The sequence below is a fragment of the Salvelinus sp. IW2-2015 genome, linkage group LG4q.1:29, assembly GCF_002910315.2.
Source record: "Salvelinus sp. IW2-2015 linkage group LG4q.1:29, ASM291031v2, whole genome shotgun sequence".
NCBI classification, from domain to species: domain Eukaryota; kingdom Metazoa; phylum Chordata; class Actinopteri; order Salmoniformes; family Salmonidae; genus Salvelinus; species Salvelinus sp. IW2-2015.
In genome coordinates this window covers 64079760-64106244 of record NC_036842.1, presented here as the reverse complement: position 1 = coordinate 64106244, position 26485 = coordinate 64079760, and the positions used below count along the sequence as shown (strand labels likewise).

Here is a 26485-nt window from a genome sequence, read left to right as displayed (position 1 = left end):
GCATGATTGCCAAGCGTCGTGTCTGGAGGAAACCTGGCACCATCCCTATGGTGAAGCATGGTGGTGGTAGCATCACGCCGTGGGGATGTTTTCAGCGGCAGGAACTGGGAGACCAGTCAGGATTGAGGCAAAGATGAACAGAGCAGAGTACAGAGAGATCCTTGATGAACACCTGCTCCAGAGTGCTCAGGACCTCAGACTGGGGTGAAGGTTCACCTTCCAATGATTCAGGACAAGTCTCTGAATGTCCTTGAGTGGCCCTGCCAGAACCCGGACTTGAACCCGATCAGACATCTCTGGAGAGACCTAAAAATAGCTGTGCARCAACACTCYCCATCCAACCTGACAGAGCTTGAGAGGATCTGCAGAGAAGAATGGGAGAAACTCCCCAAATAGAGGTGTGCCCAGCTTGTAGCGTCATACCCAAGAAGACTCAAGGCTGCAATCGCTGCCAAAGGTGCTTCAACAATGTACTGAGTAAAGGGTCTGAATACTAATGTAAATGTGATATTTCCATTTTTAAATTTGTATAAATTAGCAAAACTTTCTAAACCTGTTTTTGCTTTGTCATTATGGGGTATTGTGTGTAGATTGAGGATGAAAAAAACTATTGAATCCATTTTAGAATAAGGCTGTAACCTAATAAAATTTGGAAAAAGTCAAGGGGTCTGAATTATTTGCGAAGGCACTGTAGGCACCAAAATGGTGGCACAATACTAAAACAAAAATAACCAATCACAGTACATATTGTGAGTTTGTTCTACTGGATGCTTGTTCTGAGGTGAGTATGAAATCTAATCATCACTGCTGGAGATGCATGCATGTTGCATCCACTTGCAAACTACCCTCATAAACTTTGTTTTTACACTGCTGCTACTCACTGTTGACTATCTATGCATAGTCACTTTACCCCTACCTACATGTACAAATTACATCGACTAACCTGCACCACTGCACATTTACCCGGTACCGGTTCCCCCTGTACATAGCCTCTTTATTGTTATTGTGTGACTTTTTATTTTTTACTTTAGTTTATTTCGTAAATATTTTCTTAACTATATTTCTTGAACTGAATTGTTGGTTAAGGGCTTGTAAGTAAACATTTCACGGTAAGGTCTACTACACCTGTTGTACTCGGTAAATAACATTTGATTTTGAAACGGCTTACTCCAGGCGCCCGCTGGGTGTCCCGGCGTTCCATGTTCATTGCATTGGCTCCTCCTAGCCTTCGAAAATAGCCAACAAAGATAAACAGATACCTAGATAGATGGCATAGCTATGACTAATTAAAATATTGTTAATAATAGAGTGCAACATTTCAGTAATTATCTTTCCCAAATGAACACATCCACAAGACAGTCAGCGATTGTAACTCATCAGAGATAACGACGTTCACTACTTACTATAGTTAGGTATATTTATTCCCCCATTTCCATATGCAACGATACATGAGATATGTCGACAGAACATACAAAGCATTTCATATAGTTAGCCCATTTGATAAAGCGAGACGATATCTTACCGAAGTCCTCGACCTTTAACTGTCAATGTTTCTGGGTTAGCTAGCTAGCTACAACCATGCAAAGGCAGTTATTTAAAAAAAATAAAAAAATATATATTGCAAATGACTTCACTTATCACTCAAAGCTGCTCAAGTTACTTTGTCGCGAACACATTATTCCACAGTACCAAACAAGTGCTTTGAAGTCATCATCGTTCATGGAGTTTAAAATATATTTCTGTATTGATCATGATTCTTATTAGGGTAAATTTGTTTTATATATATACATGATGGAAGATGAAAGTATTTATGAAAAGCTTGTAGAATAGTTCTGAATGCATCATTGTTTTTGTTTTCTTAACTGTCATTTGTAATTAATTGTAGGTCTGGCTGCTGACGGTGACTATTCTTATCACGTCGCACAATGTTTGTGGTATGACACAGCTCATTTACTCAGGCAAGATATTCTAGAAAAATACTAACACTCAGTCGACATGCGCAAAGTGATTCATTCACATTCGAATGTTGCTCATGAGCACAGCTCGTGTGCAGATAAAGGAAGCACGGGACTGGAAGCTCTCAACACAGCACCAATGACAACACCACTCCCGAAAAAGTGACAACTGAACCGTTTAATAATTTGCGTACCGTGTGCACTGTGCACGGTAACGATGACTGTCCAACCGAAAACCAGTCAACAATGTAGTGATTTGTAAATCGTAGTTTTAATATATATTTCCAAATACACTAGGCCTATTCAAATTCTTCCCGACAAGTAATATAATTATATTAACTTTTCGCATTCTAATCTATAGGCCTATGTCTAGATTAGATTATAGTATATAACAATTAAAATCATCATGAATTTGAACATTACATTTAGATCGTGCCTGTAAAATAACAATATAATGGCTTGATTGATTACAACACTCCAGACCCTGGGGGTTATTGAAGGCATTCCTAAAAACAAAAAAGATCCCAATAAATGTTTGTATATTTAAATAAATAAGGGTGTAGCCTTAATTAATCGATGATCAACGTGGTAATCAGGTTATGTAACAGGCTATGGAATTTGGAAACAATAGGAAACTCTTCCTTGATTATTTTCGCGCAGTATAATGAAATAACCCGGGTGCAAACCCTGAGCGTCTGAACGCGAGACTGTTTTGCACACGGCACCCGTCTGTCCTGACGCTATAAAAACGGTGCTTCGCCAAAGAGAAATTTAAAGCTTACAACTCAACAGTGAAATTAAGCTGAAATACTTCATTTGGAAAAATAATCGCGATCAAAAACTGAAAAAATGGATCCTTGTGAATGCTCTAAAAGTAAGTTTTCATGTATATTGATTAATATAATCATAATGTAGGCCTATTTATTCGAAAACCAATTACCTGTCATTTTGATTATCTATTAACGCAACTGTCTATTTGTAGCTGGCTCTTGCAACTGCGGTGGATCCTGCAAGTGTTCCAACTGCGCATGCACCAGTTGTAAGAAAAGTAAGTTTTTTGGTTTTGTTACGTTGTAAATAGCACTTCAGATTGCCCATGAAGGTATTTACCCAATCTCATCTCAATGGTGTCTGGTGGCACGTTAAATGGGGAGGACGGGCTGGGCACCCTATGTGATAAACAAGTGGGAAGGTAATTTACCACATACAACTGGCGAGAAATCCACCTGAACGCCCCCAACTGGTAATTACTAGTGGGGGAAACTCGTCATGTTCTGAGCGCCGACTTCTCTCTCATGCTGGCTTCACCTAAGGAAATGACTTGATAACTGCAATTTCGGCAGAAATTCAACTGCACAACTTATAAAAAGAAATGTAATTTTTTAATACTATCGTTTGTTTACCAGCATGATGGCTGTACTTGATGGTTGACACTGTTGGCCATTAGAACATGTGTTTCTCAATGAGTTCAAAGCATGGTTGGTCAATACCATCTTCCCACTTAGTTATGAACACCTGGTAGCCTAATTAGGCTCTTCAAGAGGACTCTGAACAAGGAAGGCTTTGATTAAGTTGACCACAACTGGGGAGACAAGTTGACAACTCATCTTAGAGCCTTATTAATGGGTTTGTCTGTCATTGGTCAATAGTCTGTCATTGGTCATCAATAATCGATTGTTTTTGTCCCATCAGGTTGCTGCCCCTGCTGTCCTTCCGACTGCAGTAAATGTGCTTCAGGCTGTGTGTGCAAGGGCAAGACCTGCGATACCAGCTGCTGTCAGTGAGGCCTGGTGCATGACCGTGACAATGCAGTCATTCCCTACGAAATTGGTTGTACCATCTTGAGCCTAGATTTAGTACTTTGTCTGTTAAATGTAAGAAAATAAATTGCATATAACTTATTCAAGTTTGACTTTCATTTGGGTTACTGGGGGTGGGCAACAACACAATGTTTAGTTACCTTCCGATGTCTACATGTTTCTTGATTCCCTCCCAAATTAAAAGTGGGGGATTCACATAGTTAACCATAGGTTTCCATTTAAGATTTTATTTTTTGTACTGGCAATTTGTCTAAATACAAAATTGAATTCTTAACAGATCCCCATTAGCTGTTCTTGGGGTCCAAACACTAAGGCTCTTACATCAAACAAGAGAACAGTAAATAGCGTTACACATACAAAATGTATTACACTAAACCGTGTGTGCTAGCATGTCTTAACATTACCTGCTGTTCTGTAAGGTGAATTATTGGTTTTGAATCTGATCTTACTGCTTGCATCAGTTACCTGATGTGGACTGTTCTATGTAATACTGTGTGCCTCCCATAGTCTTCAGGATTTTAAGACCTTTAAGCATGTCTTGTGGCATGGGTGTCCGAGCTGTGTGCTGGTAGTTTAAACAGAGCTCGGGGCATTCAGCTTGTCAACCTCCCACTTTGACCCATGAACGATTGATATGCTGCCCTGTTCTGAGCAAATTGTACATTTCCTAAGTCTCTGTGGCACCTGACCACACTACTGAACAGTAGTCCAGCTGTGACAACTAGGGCCGGTAGGACCTGCCTTGTTAGCGATAAGGTAGAGCAGTGCTTTATGGACAGACTTCTAAGTCTAAGCTACTGTTGTATCACAGTTTTGATCATGACAATTTACAATCCAGGGTTACTCCAAGCAGTTCGTGGTTAATATTTAGCTAGTTAGGTTTGGGAAGGGGTTAGCTTATCAAGTTAAAATGCTAGTTGTCTGTGAGATTCTGGTTACCCTCTTAGGTTACAAGTTGCCTATCAAAACAATTTGTGTCCTGTAATGTCTAGTCTACGAAACCAGGATGGACAGCCACCTCAGACACAACAACCCTTTTTTTAATGGTAAATGGCCTGAGTACTAAATGTATCCACAATATGCTATACTGTGTCTCCCTAACAATGAAGGCTAGAATAGGCTTGGAAGTACTTGGATGGGAGACACATGTGAACCAATTGCTGCTGGGGACCAAAGTATGCCCCTCAAGTAGGCTGTTGCAGAGTAATTGTGGGAACAATGAAGGTCACAGTCCTGACTCAGTGGTTCCTGCAAGTCTAATCTTAATACCTGTCCTTGACTAAGTGTCTGCTACCTTCTGGTATCTAATCTTCTCCAATGCAAATCTAAATACTACACACAGGTCTGTCATACATAAGTTTAAGTGCCTAATTGTCCTTTTTCCACTGTACTATTTTGTGTATGTATAGATGGGTTGGCCGACATCACGAAAATTATGTGCACACATTGTAACATTGACATGTGAATAAACTGTTTTAACAGTTCAACCTGCATGTCAACACTGCTTTGAGAAGTGATTAATAGTAGATTAGGTTGAGTGTGTACTTTTTGGGTGTTTAGTTACCAATTAGGCATAGCAGGCCTGTCACACTAAGGGGTTATAAAAAAAGGCATATTGTATTCATTTAACTAGGCAAGTCAGTTATGCCAGCACATTGAATTGATTGAAAAATGACAATTGCAATAAATGATAATTTTGTCCCCATCCCTAATGAGGATGAGGCAGACTCAACCAAAAGGGGTTTGGTTGGAGGCTGAGATCCCACTCCATGATGACGGTGTAGGCACAAGGTTGCGTGACTTCTCGATCTACCACCTCCATTACACTCCGGCGCAGCAGGTGGCGGCAGAGAGGTGCCCACAAGTAAAAAGCGCATGTCGTTTTGGAAAACGAGACATCATCCAATCACCGTAGACCTCAGAAGTGCCGGGGTAAAATGTATGTACGACGGTGGAGAAAATGAGATAAGCGCAAAAGAGTGAAAATAACTGTTATAACTACTAGTTGTGGAACAAGGGAAAGGATCATTTGCTAGCTAGGCTTCTTGTAAGTTGCCCAGCTAATACGCGTTATAACTAGCAAGGAATGATACTAGTTATTGTAGTTATCCTGCTAGCTGATACTAGCACCATTCATCAGTACGCGGTCTGTCCTTGTCAAGCATGACACTAGCCCGTTTGCTAACGTGCTTTCCTTTGTACCTGTCTAACGTTAGCTAAACGAAGGACTTATTTTAAAATGTTGATGGCATAAAATTTGTAATTCGTATTTGACTTTTTGTAGACAGTCATATCAAAATCTATTCGTAGTAAGAGGCTCACCACGATAGCAAGCTAGCCTAATAGCTAATCGTGCTAAGGGGGCAGGCGCGCCTATCGTTCGATTTTCAGACGACTGGGGAAAAGGGTCCAAACACAAATGAGATTAGTTTGTACATGGTGTGGCCCGTGACAGATTAATAAACACTGATTTATATAGAACCAGTCCAGTGATCAGTCCTGGTCTGGACAACATAGTTACATACACTAACATTACATACAGACTTTCTTTTCGTGGTATCTGGAGTGATTGATATCTGGAATCAGTCATTAGGCCTAAACAGCAGACAGTCACTGATTAGTTTAAATGGCATGTTCCCAGCCAGGATTAGGATAGCTAGCAGTCAGATTGTTACAGGCTAACTCAGCTTTACTTACAGGTTAGGTACTTGTTGGTGTATTACAGAGAATTTTCGACTTCCTCAATTCCCAACTTGGAAGAAGACAACAAATGTTTTAGAACATTTATTGACAGCGTTAGGTTAAAAAACAAAACATTGCTCCATGAAGTCATCCAACAACGTGTAGGCCGCCATATTGTCTATTTCAAATCTTCTCATTGATCAAGTTCTCTGTGCTGTGCCAAACCATACCGATCTAATAACTCCTATCAGCCAGCTGGAACAGAGTAATGGTTTGACTAGGTAGTATTTTTAATAGTTATGCTAGAGTCATGAAGACTGCATGCCATTTAATCCAGTGTAGTTATATTTGTTTTAATCCAGCCATCCTGTCTGTTGACTCCCAGTTGTTGCCATGGAAGCGGAGGGCTTTGGAGAACTCCTGCAGCAGGCAGAGCAGCTTGCAGCAGAGACTGAGGCCGTGTCTGAGCTTCCTCATGTTGAGAGGAACCTTCAGGAGATCCAGCAGGCTGGAGAGAGGCTACGCTCCCGCACCTTAACTCGAACATCACAAGACGCTGCTGACGTGAAAGCGTAAGTTCTCTCTTGGGTATCAGTCACTGATATTTTCTTATTGAGCACTGTTACATGCACACAATAATGATTGTGCATAGTCAGGTTAATATAATAGTTTGTTTAAAACGTTTACATGCTTTGCAAGAAGCACAATTTCTCTAATAATCCTGTTTACATGGACACATCTGAAATCAGGCTACTAATGGGACTTGTTATTTTGTGAAGACTATTTGATTCTGAGTTTGGACATATAAAGTTTGTATGTTTACTATTTCTAAAATGCATACTTTCAGTTTTTCCGAACTCACTTCACTTGTGCATAAGAGGCTACCTGGTGCTGGCACATGTGCAGATCAAATACACCACTGGAACGCCGATTAAACTGTTATCATGTCCTAATAATTCGGAAAGATTGTGCAGAAAATCAGGTGTTTTAAATCGGCTTATGCTTATTTTGATTATTACCTTATGCCTATTTAAGATAAGCAGAGTAAGGCGTTTACATGATTAGGTTTAATATCCAATTATGTGCATGTAAACATACTCATTGTAGAGATGATCCTCATAGTCTGTGATATGATGTAAAATCAGATATGAAGTGTGGGCCTTTTCTAATAAAAGTCTCTTTTATTATTTTATGATTTCCCCTGTCATGAATGAGGCTGAGGGTAGTAAGATTTTGATGTTACCTGCACAAAGCTCATCATTATAACTGGCTATTATTCAGATGACAATACATATGACTGCTTATAGGCTGCTTGCAATTACGTGATCTGGTCACTATTGTGTGAGATAGTGGGCAGATGTTTCATCTTACATTGTCATCTGTATTTGTACTCTGGGACATCAAGTTTATGGGAGCTATCTTATGTTAGAGATGTGTAGCTCTGTGTTATGTTCTGCATTGCATTCAACTTACTTCATGCCCTCTAGAGCAGGGGTTCTCAAGTGCTATTTGAGAAGGTCCAGTCACACAAATGTCCTAGGTGGCGAAGGTTCAGATAGAAATTGATTTCTCGGCGTAGTAATGATCCCCAACCTCACAACCAATGCGACCCCAAACTGTTCACACCCCTCTTGTTGCCGGAGAGAAAATGTAGCAGTTTTAAGATACTTTCCTGMAATTCTACAAATCTTTCCATGTCTTATGTGTGTTTATATGATACCAGKGGTCGAAGCCCAACCAAGTATAGGGGGCTCTAGAGGATAGTCTACTAAACAAATGTAATTTGCTGTTTCCTCTGTTCCCTGTAGGTCCATCCTCCTGGGGTCCAGAGGCCTGGACATCTTCCACATCTCCCAGCGTCTGGAGAGCCTGAGTGCTGCCACCACCTTTGAACCTCTAGAGCCAGTGAAGGACACTGACATCCAGGTATTCACACTCTCTTTACGATTGTGGGGCTGTTTGAGCTTTTGGGCTACTTTTTCATCCACACCTGTCCTGTTGTATGTCAGGACCTTCGCGTTTGTGTTTTTCAGAGTCAAGGGCAGCCGGCCAGGTGATGGTAATTTAATGTTTTTTAGATTATGCTTTTAGTCAGACTGGCGGATTCATATCTGGTTCTGTTAATGTCACAGCTGAGGTTTACTGTGTAATGATTTTTATGCTAACAAGCAAAAGGCTGATTGATTCAGTTGGAGGATCATTGCAGTCTCTTGCTGGTGGGAGGATTAGAAATGTTTTCTGTCTAGGGAAAGATGTCTGACATGTGTATAGTGTCCAAATCTCTACTCATTGTTCTGTAGCCTATATCAAACCCACTGTCTGAAATGCTGAGTTTGTTATTTAAATGCATTCACAAAAGTTAACCCAACATCCTTTGAGTTGAATTATCTTCGGTAGATCCCTATTTGATTCAAATTGGTGGCGATGTAGGGTTGTAAAATTTTCAGAAATCCTGGTTGGAGGATTCCTGATTTTCCCTTCTGATTCTTAATCCTCCAACGGAGGAATTTTGCTAGCATCAGAATTGGAGTAATTGCTCTGCCTCAACTGATAAAAAATTCATTAAATAGAGCATTAATAAGATTCATAACTGCCACATGTTAATATATTTAGAGTTGAAATAGGTCAAATATGAATAGGGCTAATTTCTCAGAACATTTTTAGTAGGAATGATGGTATTCCAAATTGCGGATAAAGATAGTTATTGCTTACCACCGTCTGTCACACGAATTTGGGCTCTAAGCCCTCAGACTCATGACTAGTGATTTGAAAAAAAAAACAAAAAAAACATGGACAAATATTTCTGGCCATTGTCATAATAATCAGGGGTCAGAAACAACCATACTTTTACTGGTTTCATATTATGGAATTACCCATTGATGTCATCTGTTCAGAACCAAAATAGATACATGGCATATTAGTGGGTTTCAAACCCTGTCCAGTGTTCACTCTTGATCTGTGACTGTTATAGAAAAGGCACTATGGAGTTATTTTCTGTTTTTCTTTTATCTACACTGGCTTTATCCTATCCTCCATGTGTGCTGTGGAATTGCAGCTGGGCTGATGTTCAAAACACTGTTTATTGGTCACATACACCTATTTAGAAGATTTATCAAAAAACAATTCACAACAATACACACATCTAAAAGTAAAAAAAATGGAATTAAGAAATATATAACTATTAGATTGAGCAATGTTGGAGTGGCATTGACTAAAATACAGTAGAATAGAATACAGTATATACAGGTGAAGTCGGAAGTTTACTTACACTTAGGTTGGAGTCATTAAAACTTGTTTTTCAACTTCTCCACAAATTTCTTGTTAACAAACTATAGTTTTGGCAAGTCGGATAGGACATCTACTTTGCGCATGACACAAGTAATTTTTACAATTGTTTACAGACAGATTATTTCACTTTTAATTCACTATCACAATTCCAGTGGGTCAGAAGTTTACATACACTAAGTTGACTGTGCCTTTAAACAGCTCGGACAATTCCAGAAAATGATGTCATGGCTTTAGAAGCTTCTGATAGGCTGATTGACATCATTTGAGTCAATTGGAGGTGTACCTGTGTATGTATTTCAAGGCCTGCCTTCAAACTCACTGCCTCTTTGCTTGACATCATGGGAAAATCAGAAGAAATCAGCCAGGACCTCAAAAACAATGATTGTAGACCTCCACAGGTCTGGTTCATCCTTGGGAGCAATTTCCAAACACCTGAAGGTACCACTTMATCTGTACAAACAATAGTACGCAAGTATAAACACCATGGGACCACACAGCCGTCAAACTGCTCAGGAAGGAGATGCGTTCTGTCTCCTAGAGATGAACGTACTTTGGTGCAAAAAGTGCAAATCAATCCCAGAACAACAGCAAAGGACCTTGTGAAAATGCTGGAGGAAACAGGTACAAAAGTATCTATATCCACAGTAAAAATGAGTCCTATGTCGACATAACCTGAAAGGCCGCTCAGCAAGGAAGAAGCCACTGCTCCAAAACCGTCATAAAAAATCCAGACTACGGTTTGCAACTGCAAACTGATCCTCTGGTCTGATGAAACAAAAATATAACTGTTTGGCCATCATGACCACGGTTATGTTTGGAGGAAAAAGGGGGTGGCTTGCAAGCCGAAGAACACCATTCCAACCATGAAGCACGGGGGTGGCAGCGTCATGTTGTGGGAGTGCTTTGCTGCAGGAGGGACTGGTGCACTTCACAAAATAGATGGCATCATGAGGGAGGAAAATTATGTGAATATATTGAAGCAACATCGCAAGACATCAGTCAGGAAGTTAAAGCTTGGTCGCAAATGGGTCTTCCAAATGGACAGTGACCCCAAGCTTACTTCCAAAGTTGTGGCAAATGGCTTAAGGACAACAAAGTCAAGGTATTGGAGTGGCCATCACAAAGCCCTGACCTCAATCCTATAGAAAATTTGTGGGTAGCACTGAAAAATCGTGTGCGAGGAAAGAGGTCCACGATCCTGACGCAGTTACACCAGCTCTGTCAGGAGGAATGGGCCAAAATTCACCCAACTTATTGTGGGAAGCTTGTGGAAGGCTACCTGAAACGTTTGACCCAAGTTAAACAATTTAAAGGCAATGCTACCAAATACTAATTGAGTGCATGTACGTTTCTGACCCACTGGGAATGTGATGAAAGAAATAAAAGCTGAAATAAATAATTCTCTCTAATATTACTGACATTTCACGTTCATAAAATAAATTGGTGATCCTAACTAACCTAAGACAGGGAATTTTTAAATGTCAGGAATTGTGAAAAACTGAGTTTAAATGTATTTGGCTAAGGTGTAAACTTCAGACTTCAACTGTACATATGAGATAAGTAAAGCAGTATGTAAACATTATTAAAGTGACTGGTAAGGTTGCAAAGGATCAGAAACCTTCTGGTAAATTTCTCTAAATTTCTGGAAATTTTCCATGGGAGGTTAAGCACTGGACTTTGGGGAATTTTGCTTAAATTCATCAAAGTTAGCTTATAACAGTGAAACGTTTTTGTGGGATACACATAAGGCAATTCTAGGTCTTGTGGCATATTTTGATTAAACTATTCTCAATTCAATGGAATTGCAACCCTCTGCATGCACAGTGCTCACTTACATCACATGTACAGCTGATTCTCAAGATCTTGCACACTAATGAGATGCTATTGAGCCCACACTACTACACTGTCTGAGCCGAGGACTACATGCTTTCTGGTAAGTTATGATTACAATACTGGGTGGGGAGAATATATTTTATATGACATACATGATTTGTTGTTAACTAGTAAATAGTAGCCTACAGCAAAGTGTGTTGAAATCATTTCTAACTTGTAAACAATTTCTGCTGGTTAGTTTTTGCTACCATGTGGATTTTAGCTTGCTTGAGCCTGCTAACTGAGGAGTGTTAATTCACCTGTTTCCATACATGTTTAATTTTAAAACATTTATCTTACATAGGAGTTGTTTAATCTAACTGCTTAACTATTTATCTGTACATGGAATTGTATATATATATATTTTTTTTACCATTCTTTTCCTAATCTTTACAGGGAAAAAGCCACGGGCACTATATGATGTGTGGAGACATTTCACTGCAGCTAATGTAGAAGGAAAAGCTGTGTACGTTTGCAAATACTGTGCCAAATCATATGTGAAGAATGCAACAAAGATGCAGAATCATCAGGCCAAGTGCATAAAGTTCCCTCAGCACTCACAACAAGCAAACTCTGACCTCTACTTCTATTCGAGCTGAAAATTATGAATCAGACACCTTATCGATAGCAACAGCTCATSGTCCTCCTGGGATCAGAAGTTTTGACTCAATGGAGGAACGTAGTCAGAGAAATGCTGATGAATGTCGTACTCGAACTGTGTATGCAACTGGTTCACCTCTGATGCTCACAGGCAATGTGTATAAGAGATTTCTGAATGTTCTTCGCCCAGCATACACCCCTCCAACCAGACATGCTTTATCTACTCATTTGCTGGATGCAGAGTTCAAGTGAAGGTCAAGCAAATCATAGAGAAAGCAGACTGTATTGCAATCATCTCTGATGGGTGGTCGAATGTTCGTGGGCAAGGAATAATTAACTACATCATAAATGTAAATCTCCACCCCTCAACCAGTATTCTACAGGAGCACAGACACAATGAACTACAGACACACCGGTCTCTACATTGCTGAAGGCAGTCATCAATGACCTTGGACCACAGAAGGTATTTGCACTGGTGACAGACAATGCTGCGAACATGAAGGCTGCTTGGTCTAAAGTGGAGGAGTCCTACCCTCACATCACACCCATTGGCTGTGCTGCTCATGCATTGAATCTGCTCCTCAAGGACATCATGGCACTGAAAATAAAGGAAATACAGTATACAAGAGAGCCAAGGAAATGGTTAGGTATGTAAAGTGTCATCAAGTTATAGTAGCAATCTACCTCACCAAGCAAAGTGAGAAGAATAAGAACACCACATTGCAGCTGCCCAGCAACACCTGTTGGGGTGGTGTTGTCATCATGTTTGACAGTCTCCTGGAGGGGAAAGAGTCTCTCCAAGAAATGGCCATATCACAGTCTGCCGATATAGACAGMCCCATCTTTTTTTWAATTGTACTTTTATTTAACTAGGCAAGTCAGTTAAGAACAACTTCTTATTTACAATGACGGCCTACCGAGGAACAGTGGGTTAACTGCCTTGTTCAGGGGGATCCTCCTGGATGATGTATTTTGGGAGAGAGTGTTAAGCAGTCTGAAACTCTTGAAACCTATAGCAGAAGCCATTGCACGGATTGAGGGAGACAATGCCATCCTGTCTGATGTTCAGATTCTGCTTGCAGATGTAAAAGTATAAATCCGTACTGTCCTGCCCACTTTACTGTTGCTCCAAGCATCGGAAACTGCAGTTCTGAAATGAAGACTCCTGCCTAAAGCCCATACACGCCGCAGCRTACATGTTGGACCCCAAGTATGCTGGCAAGAGCATCCTGTCTGGTGCAGAGATCAACAAGGCCTATGGTGTCATCACGACCATGTCTCACCACCTTGGCCTGAATGAGGGCAATGTTCTTGACAGTCTGGCGAAGTACACTTCCAAGAAAGGGCTTTGGGATGGAGATTCAATATGGCAGTCGTGCCAATCAGCCACCTGGTGGAAGGGACTTTGTGGATCTCAGRCTCTTTCCCCTGGTGCCTCCATCATCCTCYAAATCCCACCAACGTCAGCCGCCTTAGAGCAAAACTGGTTCTTGTTTAGGAACACACACACTAAAGCACGCAACAGGCTGACAAATACAAGATGGGAACAATTGGTGGCCATCTGGGCAAATTTTAGGCTTTTTGAGCCTGACAATGAGCCATCCTCAAAGAGGTTGGAAAGTGACAGTGACGATGAGGCCTCAGTCTGATGTTCAAGGGGTGGACATTGAGGAGGTCCAGGGTGAAGACATGGAAGCCTGAGAGGAAGACAACCTTAACTTTAGTTTCTACACTATTATTTTACAGATGTATGTTGAAAATGTTTTTGGGAGATGCGATGGATCATTCGGGATCATTCAATATTCCCTTTTGTTGTTCAGTGAAATCGTCCCATGTGAAGAGTCAACTCATTTAATTAAAGTTCAATTCGTAACAAATTTTTATTTCATTTCAATTGGAAGGATTTAATCATTTGCAATTGTCTACTTATGATAAGGTAAAAGGTTTATGTTTCTGTCTCCATATGATATGGTAAATATATCCAATGCAAAAAACATCTACATTTAAATGGTATTAATATTCATTTGCATATATTTCCGTTAATGCCCATATATCGCTGTTAATGCCCATATATCCCTGTTAATTCCCACGGAAAGTTTCCACCTCTGAATATTCCCTAAAATGTGCAACCCTAGTGACTAGTGTTCCATTATTAAAGTGGCCAGTGATTCCAAGGGCAGCAGCCTCTAAGGTGCAGGGTTGGTTAACCTGGTGGAAGCCGGCTAGCGATGGCTATTTAAWGGTCTGATGGCCTTGAGATATAAGCTGTTTTTCAGTCTCTTGGTTCCAGCTTTGATGCACCTGTACTGACCTYGCCTTCTGGATGAGGTCAGGAACTTCTCCACTGCGGTCCCATCAATGTGGATAGGGGCGTGCTCCCTCTGCTGTTTCCTGAAGTCCGCGATCAGCTCCTTTGTACTGTTGACGTTGCGTGAGAGGTTATTTTCCTGGCACCGCTCTCCCAGGGTCCTCACCTCCTCCCTGTAGGCTGTCTCATCGTTGTTGGTAATCAGGCCTACTACTGTTGTGGCGTCTGAAAACTTGATGATTGAGTTGGAGGTGTGCGTGGCCACGCAGTCATGGGTGAACGGAGTACAGTACAGGAGGGGGTCGAGCACGCACCCTTGTGGAGCCCCTGTGTTGAGGATCAGCGAAGTGGAGGTGTTGTTTCCTACCTTCACCGCCTGGGGGCGGCCCGTCAGGAAGTCCAGGACCCAGTTGCACAGGGCGGGGTTCAGACCCAGGGCCTCAAGCTTAATGATGAGCTTGGAGGGTAATATGGTGTTGAATGTTGAGGTATAGTCAATGATCAGCATTCTTACATAGGTATTCCTCTTTTCCAGATGGGATAGGGTCGTGTGCAGTGCAATGGCGATTGTATCATCTGTGACTCTATTAGGGCGTTAAGCAAATTGAAGTGTCAGGAAAGGTAGAGGTTAAGTAGCCCCTCAAAGCACTTCATGATGACAGAAGTGAGTGCTACGGGGCGATAAACATTTAGTTCAGTTACCTTTGCTTTCTTGGGTACAGGAACAATCGTGGACATCTTGAAGCAAGTGGGGACAGCAGACTGGGATAGGGAGAGATTGAATATGTCCGTAAGCACTCCAGCCAGCTGGTCTGCACATGCTCTGAGGACGGGGCAAGGGATGCCCCCTGGGCCACCAGCCTTGCGAGGGTTAACACCCTTAAATGTCTTACTTACGTCGGCCACGGAAAAGGAGAGCCCGCTGTCCTTGGAAGCGGGCCACATCGGTGGCACTTTGTTATCCTCAAAGCAGGCGAAGAAGGTGTTTAGCTTGTCCGGAAGCAAGATGTCAATGTCCGCGACGTGGCTGGTTTTCCCTTTGTGGTCCGTGATTGTCTGTAGACTTTGCCACATAGGTCTYGTGTCTGAGCCGTTGAATTGCGACTCCACTTTGTCTCTGCAGTGCACTGACGTTTTGCCTGTTTGATTGCCTTGAGGGATTAACTACACTGTTTGTATTCGGCCATATTCCCAGTCACCTTGCCATGGTTAAATAYGGTGGTTCACGCTTTCAGTTTACAGCAAATGCTGCCATCTATCCACGGTTTCTGGTTTGGGTAGGTTTAAAAGTCACAGTGGGTACAACATCTCCTATACATTTCCTGATGAACTCTGTCACTGTATCCGTGTATTYGTTGATGTTATTCTCAGAGTCTACCCGGAACATATCCCAGTCCGACTGATAAAAACAATCTTGAAGCATGGATTCCGATTGGTCAGACCAGCGTTGAATAGACCTTAGCACTGGTACTTCCTSTTATAGTTTCTGCTTATAGGAAGGGAGGAGCAAAATGGAGTCGTGATCAGATTTGCCAAAGGGAGGGCGGTGGAGGGACTTGTAGGCATTTCGAAAGTTGAGTAGCAGTGGACCAATGTTTTACCAGCGCGAGTACTACACTCAATGTGTTGGTATAACTTCAGTAGCGTTTTCYTMATTTGCTTTGTTAAAATCCCCAGCTACAATAAATGCAKCCCCAGGATATGTGGTTTCCAGTTTGCATAAAGTCCACTGTTGTTGTTTGAGGGCTGTCATGGTATCGGCTTGACGGGGAATATACACGGCAGTGACTATAACCGAAGAGAATTCTCTTGGGAGGTTATACGGTCGGCATTTGATTGTAAGCTATTCTAGGTCAGATGAACAAAAGGACTTGAGTTTCTGTACGTTATCACAATCACACCATGAGTAATTAATCATGAAACATACACCCCGCCTTCTTCCCGGTGAGTTCTTTATTCCTGTCTGCGCGTTGTACTGAGAACCCAGCTGGCTGTATGGACAGGGACAGTATATCCAGAAAGAGCCATGTTTCCGTGAAACAGTATGTTACAATCCCTGATCTCTCTCTGGAAGGAGATCCTCTGAGCTTGTCTACTTTATTATCCAGAGACTGAACATTAGCGAGTAATATAYTCTGAAGTGGTGGATGGTGTGCACGCCTCCTGAGTCATACTAGAAGTCCATTCTCCAATGGCGGTGTTTTGGAGCAGCCTCTGGAATAAGTTCAATTGCCCTGGGGGGTACGAACAAAGGATCCAATTCAGGAAAGTCGTATTCCTGGTCGTAATGCTGGTGAGTTACCACCACTCTGATATCCAAAAGTTATTTCCGGCTGTATGTAATAACACAAAACATTTTTTGGTCTAATAATGTAAGAAATAACACACACAAAAACTAAATACTGCAGAGTTGCTTAGGAGCTAGAAGCAGAGCTGCCATCTGTCGGCGCCATCTTACTCATTTATATGATTTTCTATGGAAGTAAATGAAATGTGAGATGCCTGCTAATTAGTTAATGGTAGCACTTCTGACAATTGTGTTACATCAACGGATKATGTTTCTGCAAATCTGAAGCTATTTAGTGGGAACAGTCTGAACTGTCTCAGATGAGGAATAGAAGATGGGGGAATAACCTCCAGTCAGTATACAGTATGTTGAAATATAATAAGAAAAAGATGTTTAGCACCATTACTATACAGTTATTCCATTGTGTTAGTGGCCTTCAGACTGTAGGGCCGGGACGATACTAGTAGCGCAATATTTTTTCCATGGCAAACATGATAACATGAAGCAGACTAAACTMTTTGGTCCTTTAAAAACCTGCTATATGTAAAATATTGTGTGCTATAGCTTGGAAAATAAATGCATGTGGCTGGATGACAACATGTTTGTTTCCAAYATTAGGGCTGTTTTCCTAAAGAAGTTAAATCAGTTTTAAGAAGGCTGCCATCCTCTGGCCACTCCCAGACCGTCAAACTATAACATACAATGTTCTCTTWTGCTCTTAACTGGGTAAAAAGACATTGACACTACAATATTTATTTTAGCAGTGTTCATAATATTGCAAAATCAAATGCATTGATTAGCCTGTTCTAGAAGAGGTTGCATCCACACKATCAGAAAATTATGATTCCAATTAGGCCTTTAACATGGGCTGAGTGGGTCTCTGAGGGGGGATGGGAAGGCCACAGATAGTCAAGGAATGAGTGGGGTGTTGTATTGATCTCCTCATTTTCTGATGACCCCAGTGCTCCCTCTCCATAATCTTCAACCTGACATGTGGTGGGCCGGCCGGGTGGAGCCTTGGTTTTACTGGAAGTGCACTTAGCCTCTTGGCAGGATTTAACCAGGCCCTTTTAGCTGGACTCAGTTGAGTGCTTGGGCCAGACACAGTGGGAAGTGGYTGGCCTTCTACTGTACTGTACTCCCTATCCACTATGCATAGCTGTATTTCTGTCTATTTTTCACATGATAGTTTTCATAGGCAATTAATGGGACATATGTTTTGGAAACCTATGTGGCCTTGCTGTATAAAGCCACAATTACTCTCACATTACTGGTGGCTCGTGTTAACCTCAAGGGCAGGGAGCCTTTGTAAAGTTTAGTCAAGGTACAGAAAAGCTATTAGATTGATTGTTCTCAAACTGGGGGACAATGAAATTCTCAAATAGCCTATGTTACAATACAAACTGTGTGTTCCTTGATTGCTAAGTAATATATCTTTCATACCTAGCCTATGTATTGCCAACCTTTGAGCTATTCTTTGATCACGACAATTAGGCCGAGGAAATTATACTTGTATGTGAGGTGGTACTGATTGACATTCTCCCCATTGTCTGCACTGCATCCATAGCTTGGTCTTTTCAGTAGCCTAGGCCCTGGTGATAATATTGTGTAGTGTTCTTTACATTGAGCATGATTCCACTGTGTAGTACTTACTGTATGTTCATGTGCTGAAGGGTTAGCTTGGCTAACACAAAGGAAAAGCTGGATGCTGATGAGGCGTAGCCTCTGTCTCTATGTGGGTGGCTCAGAGAAAGGAATTGAGGTGTGAATGATGTCTGTAGTATACATGKTTGCGAATGCATATGATTTATGTAGCCTACTCTGCATTTCTGGCCATTTGTTATATTTGTATGTGTTGATGTGGGTCACGTCAGTGAGRATGGAGACAAAGGAAAACAATTTGAGGGTGAGAAAGGGGTGATAGAAATAACCAAGGGAAGGATGGAGAGAAAGAGGGAGCAATAAGAGAAACGATGGACAGAATAAAACCCAAAGGAAAATAGAATAGGGGTGAGAAAAAGAGTGGAATGATAAAATGGCAGAGAGAAGTATTTCTCTCCTGCTCTGTTTCTCTATTCTATCTTTTTCTGCTCCTCCTTTCTCTCCCTCCCCCCTCTTTCTCTGAGAGCAGCTATAGTGATGGCATGCATTCTCTTGACAGAGTCTGATAAGCGCAGCTGCTGCTACAGCAGACTTTGGGGAAATGGCTTCACATGTGCAGCCTGTGTTTTGGTCTGTGCAGCCTGTGTTTTGGACTGTGCAGCCGTGGACTCGGTGTATACCCCCCTGAGAAGCCACTGCACCCTTCTCATTAACTAAACATGACTCTTAAGAGGATTATTAGCCCACTTTCTGGACAGGATGTCGGAAGCCATCAGCAGAGGGAGAGAAAATCCATTACATTAATTGCATTGCGCTGGGGGAGGAGGGAAAAMGAGTATGATGCATATGTATAAAAAGGAAGAAATGAGTGGTACTGAGAGAAGAGGACAGCGGGGATGCTGGAAAGAAGCAGGCGGCGGGGAAGGATCTACTGATGGAGAGGGGAAGACCTGTGAGGTTGAGTGATCACTCCTCCTTGATCCCCCCCTGTGTCTGAGGGATGACTTGGTACAGTCCTCCAACAATAAAACAGCCTACAGTAACCCTTCATGTGGTACATATCTGGGTTCACACCGGTGGCCCACATTGCGTGAGGAAGGTGCAGCATCTGCGATGCCGGCCCGTCGGCGGGTCCGAAAACGCCCCAGAATGGTTCCGGCTCAGTTCTTCAGCTGGAGAGACGGGGCAGTGTGTTTAGTGTCAGGTATAGGTCTGTCTACGCCTGGCTACCTGCGCCTCTTCTCTCCCTGCCTGGCAGGCTGAGCCACAGCWTGAGTAAGTATTGCCTCCACACACAGACCCACTGCGTTCGTACATCTGTCTGTGTCAAGATCTGTCTGTCACCTTCTCTTTACTTTTTCTCGCTTCCTGTCACTCTGTCTGTGACTATGGAGATGATAACGATGATTATGGTGGTGTTCACTTAAATGAATGCTTATTCTCTACACAGGAAGTGGTGGCACAAGGGTGGGGTTTCACCTCCCGTACTCCACTCATTGTCTCAGAGTAAATGAAGATGAGCTGCAGGTTTTTAGCTACTGACCCGTCACACGTAGTTTTTTTATCGTCTCTGTGGAACTGCTGAGCAGCATTACACTAAGGGAAAATGTTGAAACAGAATTAAACAAATCCAGATGACAGATCATTTATTTTAAGATGTTATAGAATGCTTTCTGTTTGTGGTGGTATAACCATGTGCAGACAGTACAATCACGATCATTTGTGAATTAAAAATGCATAATTTTTGAACCCGTAGATTGCTTTAGACTGCTCGTTTGACCGAGCCCTGCCAAATATTGTATGTGCGCATGTATGTGACACGTATCAGCACCGTGTTATGGAGCATGTGTAACGTGTGTATTTGTTCCTATGCTTTACCTTTTCTTTTCTCGAGTTCTACTTTAGTAAACAATAGTGAATGTTTTYTGTTCTTGCAAAACCGTAAGCAGTATGCGCAATACAAATTGTGAGGGACAATGCAATTATCTAGAAGGTTCTAGAGATTGACACGCTGGSTATATTGGGTTACATACTGCATATGTGTATTTCGCTGGATAAATGCCATGAATATAAGATCCAGGGAGTTTACAGCTTCTTTGTGTGTTTCTCATGGAGTTTAGAGCTTCTATTGTTGCCTAAATATGAAATGATGGCCTACAGTGTATGATTTCAATTAAGGTTTATTTGGAAATGCATTAATCGCTGAAAATGCGGATAAGTTCCCCCTCCCTTTTGGACCCTTCGCTTTCTGGAAACCATAGACTGAAACGCATTATCCGTTTTGTTCTTCACACAATGCCACATCACTAGGAAATGTATACATTTATTCAGATTTCTCCTCTTTGTGTGTCTTGCTGTGTGTGGAGACATGACCTGAGCTCTCCTGGTATATAAATAGCTCCATTGTCAGCTCCTAGGGTGCAAACTGGGTAGAACCTGTTTCATTTGGAGAGCAGAATCTCCTGAGGGGGGCGCTCCTCTCTCTGCCACAGACGACAGGAGGATGGGAGGACCCAGCACAATGACTGAGCAAGAAATGTAATTGGCAAGATACAGCAGGAAATCATCCTTTTGATTTATCTATTGAATAGATGATAGTTACTGCTCTTATTACTTGTGATACTGAAAAGCCTCAGCCCCCCCCCCCCTCCCTTGGCTCTCTCCGCACTGTGCATTTACACTTGTCATTTGACGGTCGGCTGCTGAAGAAGTATTATTTCAATGATAATTTATAGCTGTCAGTCAAGACGCGGACGGCTGCAACTCTGATGTCTGGTCTGGTGATGCGATGGAGTGGACAGACAGGTGCGAGGGTTTGAGCCTGTGGCACGGGGGAGGGCTGTGGTGCTGAAGCAGCTGTGAGGGGGAAGGGGGATGCTGCTCCGTCCGTCCTGGAGATGACGGGCGCCAAGACCGAGACGGTGTGCAGGGAAAGGCCCATTATCTGAAAGAATGCATAGGCTGCTATATATTATTATATATCCTATTGACACCTGTAAAAGGACCGAATAGGCTTAGTTTTGCTCTTTTTTTTGTTGCCTAGTCTGCCGTTTCTGAATGTTCACATATTTCTATAGTATCTCCTAATGTTAGACRAGGAAGTGTACATGTGTGCCTGCAGGCCTTAAAGCCCCCATGCCATCTTTTAAAATCACTATGTCAAATATTTCATGAAAATAGCTCCAAATATAGATTTGATCATTTATTTCCATGAGCTTCCTTTTGCTATTGAAATGCTCAGTCTGATCGTGTTGATACAAATGTAAATATATTTACATACTCAGCCCTRAWTGGTGGATAGTATCGTCTAAACTCTAGAGCTTACCCTTTCAAAGTAGGAGCATACATATGCAAATAAAAGATTACTGGTCATTGGTCAGACTAATTAGATCAGATTGTGATGTGCTTTGGGACAAAAAGTTTATTCTCCCTCAACAGGCCGAAATTCCAGGTGTTTTTTATTTATTCAAATAGCTCTAAAAGGGAATKATCATTTCTACAATTTCAGTGTTATTTCAACCTCCTAGTGTGAAAATAAAATAACACATTTAAAAAGGAAAATCACTTTTTGCACTGGATTGCCCCTTTAATCGCAGACTCAAGTATGACATTACCCTATTCAGCTTTGAAAATGTCACGTCTGCATAAAAGGTAATTCCTCTCTAAAATGCATGAGACTGTCTCTTACGTAACCGACTCTTATGGAATATGGAAAGCAACTATAGGCTAAATTATCMGATTTTTAGGGCAAGTTGGTGTCCTCACATTGTGGAAGGGTGTGGCCGGTGTTTAGCCTAGATTATATTAAGACAGTGTCCAGTATCACAGAGGGTGGGCTTAATCCATTGTGATGACTGTGTCTTATCAGGGTATCTGTGTCATTGTGGCAGGCTGGTGGTCACTATGCGTCAAAGTCATGGGCTTGGCTTTGGTTACTCCCGATCCACAATGTTTCTATGGGTGATTTCATCACCACCATTTGGCATACAGTAAGCTAGCTCTTATTCTTGCCCATAGCCAGCCCCACCCTGATTTAGATGCATTGACCCCTCCACCACCGCCCTGTTCTACATCTTTGCTGTATGTGTGGGTGTGTGAGTTTCATTCCCCCTGCCACTCTGGCTGCCTGGTGCAAGCCTACAGCTCTACTCTGAGGGCGGTTCTGCCTGTTCTGGGTACAAMATGTTTTCTCTTTTTCTTCGTGCATCGAAGGGAGCTGAGGCTGTTTCTCTGCCTTCCAAAGTGTACATTAATTAGCTTACTCTGTAAGGGATGAGCACAGTCTACAGTGTGCAAATTTGCTCGTTAACCTCATTATGTTGTTAACTTGAGAAAACGAGGCCAATTTAGGTGTGTAGGTATTGTAACAGCAATAGTACTGCCATTTCTGGGGGTACCTAATGGTAAGCTTGCTATATCACCATTTTGACCGCAGACGGACATTGTACATTTTAGTCTCTTCAAGATGCATCCATCCATCTCTTGTATATGATGTTAGCCAGTTGAATGTAGATGCTGATGAATGTCAGCCCACTGGAGTTTGTTCCCTAAGGTAGGAAATTGAAGATGGGATGATATGGGGACAAAGGGACAGGTGCTGTGAGCCTAATCGGCTGGTGCTTATCAGTCAGGCTGTTGAAATAACTGTAAAATGCCTTGATGGGCTCTGGGTTTTTGCTCTGTTGAACTGTGGGGGATTGGTAGATGGGCTGGAGCTGTATAGAATGAGCATGAAAATGTCTTAACGCTTGAGAAGATATGTAACAGAAGTTATTTTTGAATGTTCAGAATGTCAGGTCTGGAGGAGGCTTCTACGGGCTACGCCCTGATTGTTAGCTTCTCCCATTTTTAGCACAGCGATCATGATAATGATAGTTCTTCTCCTTAGGAGCCCTTGCAGCTAGCGTCTTGCAGGAGCCGTGTATGTGTGGTCAAGTGGAAAGTAGGTTAACYTCCAGCCATTTCTCTCCTTCCAGGGCTTTCTGAAGAATGAGAGGGACAATGCGCTGCTCTCTGCCATCGAGGAGTCACGTCGCAGAGTAGGTGGCACACTCTCCTCTGACTAGTTGCCATGACCACACCCTCATTGCACCCCATGTCCACATCTAATAATCCCATTTGTTTTAGATTTTTTAGATTTTCTTTTACATACCTGATGAATAGATGGGACAGATTTGTTTCGGTCATAGATTGTATCTCCCAACTTTTCTCTCCGTGACAGCGTGGCATACCTAATTTTCAAATACGTACGCTATATTTTCAATCAGTCTCACACTTTTGAATAAAAATAATAAACCCATACCCTCGGTTGSCAATCATGATTTGCTCACCTTGTTCCGATTAAACCCTTAGCCTATTATCTTTCTAAAATGGTTTCCTCTGCATGACTTCAGAGCGGCTTTAATTAGGAACAGTTCCAATTATCATCCTCTGTCCCGGTGGGATTGAGATAGAATCCAGAGACCTTGTCTATTTCTTGTCTAATCTGTTYTTGGCTAAATCTGGACCAGCCATGAATGCAGACCCATTTAGCGTCACAATCCCATCCCTCCACACACCCAGGCATCACAGGGCGTGACCCAGTTTGAAGTCCCAGATCTCACTTTCACTGTGTGGGGCCCCAGGATACCTGCATGGGTGACTGTGATGATTGGAGGTGTTTATTGTGCATAGATATCTCTCATGGCGAGAGGTTTTGCAGTGTTAGCTATTTTTAACAAATCACAAGGTCTCTATCCCATTTATGCAGCCTAGCCTGGTTCTCTCAAATTCTTTCAAATTGGTCTGTCCAAGTTACATTTCTCTTTTTCTCTCTCTCTATTTCGTGCTCACATGTTCTTGTTCTCTGTCAGACGTTCCTCTTGGCAGAGGAGTACCACCGCGAGTCCATGCTGGTTCAGTGGGAGCAGGTGAAACAGAGAGTACTGCACACCTTGTTGGGAGCAGGGGAAGATGCTCTGGACTTCAGCCAAGACATAGAGGTCAGTCTCGCCATATAGACCCTATGAACTCCAGTACGTAAAGCACACATCCAGATATAATTTCGATACTTAATATATGACTTGCACACATTTAGAAAAATACACACTCGTCAAAAACTGATACTAACCCACATGAATGTTGCGAAATTCAATGACCGCCTCCAATTTGCAAGAATTTCCATAAAAAATTGATACGTTTCCAAAAAAAAGATATGGCAAGTACTCCTGTTTTTAATAATGGATMAAGAAAAGCCACATTCGGCTTTGGTTTTCCACCATGTTATCGGTCTTTACCAAAGCAAGCTTGGTTTTATGCAGACAGCTTTGTTTAGGTTACCTTCAGGGCTCCTGTATTTAGCACAGTAGCTACATTGCTTTCCTAAACTGTAGCTCTGGCACATTCTCCAGTGGAGTGTGTGTTGGAGTTGACACTTGGATTTTTGGGGGATTTTGTCCTTCTCTGTGCTTATTGCATTATTATCCAACAGTTAAATTGTCCACGTCTGACCTGCTGTTCACTCCCTATGTCAGAAACACACCCTCTACTGTGTTCAGTTCTTGCTCATATGCTCTCYTCTTATAATGCCATGTCTCATACAGCCTTATACTGCATTATACCATRGCATTCTTGAATACTTGTTTCTGATTGGCTTGAAGGGCATTCTAGAGCGTGCATWATTTCCTTGTAAAGCGCTGTATGTTTGCACGGTAGAATTCAATGGCTATAGTTCTTACATGTTCTATGTTTGAGCTGCTTTTGAAAGCAAAAGTCRAATTAAAAACATTGGCATTGTTGAATTAGATTTTCATAATGGCAAGCTACTAGGACTGATGGTTTGTTTAGCTAAACTAGCCAGTCTGTTTGGTTACCACGGCAACTACTGCAGCTATCTAGCAAACTTGCTAGCTACTTCAGTGGATTTTGAACACATTTCTAGTGGAAAATGAGCACATTTCTACTGGCAAATGAACACATTTCTAGTGGCAAATGAACACATTTAGTGGCAAATGAACACATTTCTAGTGGCAAATCAGCAAATGAACACATTTCTACTGGCAAATGAACACATTTCTAGTGGCAAATGAACACATTTCTAGTGGCAAATGAACACATTTCTGGTGGCAAATGAACACATTTCTGGTGGCAAATGAACACATTTCTGGTGGCAAATGAGCAAATGAACACATTTCTGGTGGCAAATGAACACATTTCTACTGGCAAATGAGCAAATGAACACATTTCTGGTGGCAAATGAACACATTTCTAGTGGCGAATGAACACATTTCTAGTGGCAAATGAGCAAATGAACACATTTCTGGTGGCAAATGAACACATTTCTGCTGGCAAATGAACACATTTCTGCTGGCAAATGAACACATTTCTACTGGCAAATGAACACATTTCTACTGGCAAATGAACACATTTCTATTGGCAAATGTGTTAAATTATAGCCATGGTATAAAAGCGATAATCAACTCGGGGTTCTAAGTGTTCTCTGGAAAATAATGCAAGTCAGTTCCACACACACACCTTCCATGTCGTTCATGCTTTTCCATAGAACGCATAGCCCCTCATTGATTATCCCTTACCTGGACAACCCTCTACGTTTAACATACATTGTATGGGTGTGTCCCTTTTGTTTCTGAAGAATGCAAGGTCGATCTGGATAAATGTTTGTGCGTGTGTGTGCTCGCATTTAGAATGTGTCTGCATTCAAGCGTGAACTTTGTTCACAATGGCTTTCACGCTACATTGGCCATGGCYTTACAATTATGAGCAACCAAGCGAACACTCTTCACTCTTCTTATGTTTTCCATTTACTTTAGCTTTTTCTATTTAGTCAGAAATCACTTCTGTTTTTACATTCACGTACATACGGTAGTCATGATTCGTCTCCCTGTGTGTCTRTGTTGCAGCCCAGCTTTGTGAGTGACGCAGGAGTTCCTGGACGGAGTGCTCTTGACAGCGTGGAGGTGGCCTATGGACGACAGGTCAGTAATTTGGCTTGACGCTGATTGCGCTGCAGTACCACTTAKAACGATTAGCCTGAGATACCTACAGTAAATGGCCCAAAAGGGAAGTGCAGTCC

General features: G+C 41.9%; 2 protein-coding genes and 1 long non-coding RNA gene across 5 annotated transcripts in view; 2 read left to right on the top strand and 1 right to left on the bottom strand.

Annotated features, from left to right (window-relative positions):
• The window catches only part of LOC139027573 (uncharacterized), a 102334-nt gene that overhangs the window by 32855 nt on the left and 42994 nt on the right, over positions 1-26485 (bottom strand). The gene's annotated exons all lie outside the window — the stretch shown is intronic.
• Positions 2715-3856, top strand: LOC139027571 (metallothionein B). Its single transcript, XM_070443026.1, has 3 exons — positions 2715-2829; positions 2938-3003; positions 3648-3856. Exons 1-3 carry the CDS (start codon positions 2805-2807, stop codon positions 3737-3739), a joined length of 183 nt encoding a protein of 60 aa, XP_070299127.1. The 5' UTR covers positions 2715-2804; the 3' UTR covers positions 3740-3856.
• The window catches only part of LOC111962352 (nuclear pore complex protein Nup93), a 33774-nt gene continuing 12929 nt past the window's right edge, over positions 5641-26485 (top strand). The window contains exons 1-6 of one of the 3 annotated variants that reach the window (XM_023985386.1): positions 5641-5714; positions 6843-7029; positions 8266-8383; positions 23391-23453; positions 24267-24395; positions 26313-26387. In XM_023985386.1, the coding sequence (XP_023841154.1) occupies positions 5651-5714; positions 6843-7029; positions 8266-8383; positions 23391-23453; positions 24267-24395; positions 26313-26387 (636 nt within the window). In that variant the 5' untranslated portion in view covers positions 5641-5650. Of the gene's footprint in view, positions 5823-6674; positions 6739-6842; positions 7030-8265; positions 8384-23390; positions 23454-24266; positions 24396-26312; positions 26388-26485 lie in introns of those variants that run through there. The other 2 variants (XM_023985387.2, XM_023985388.2) reach the window with 2 other exon arrangements.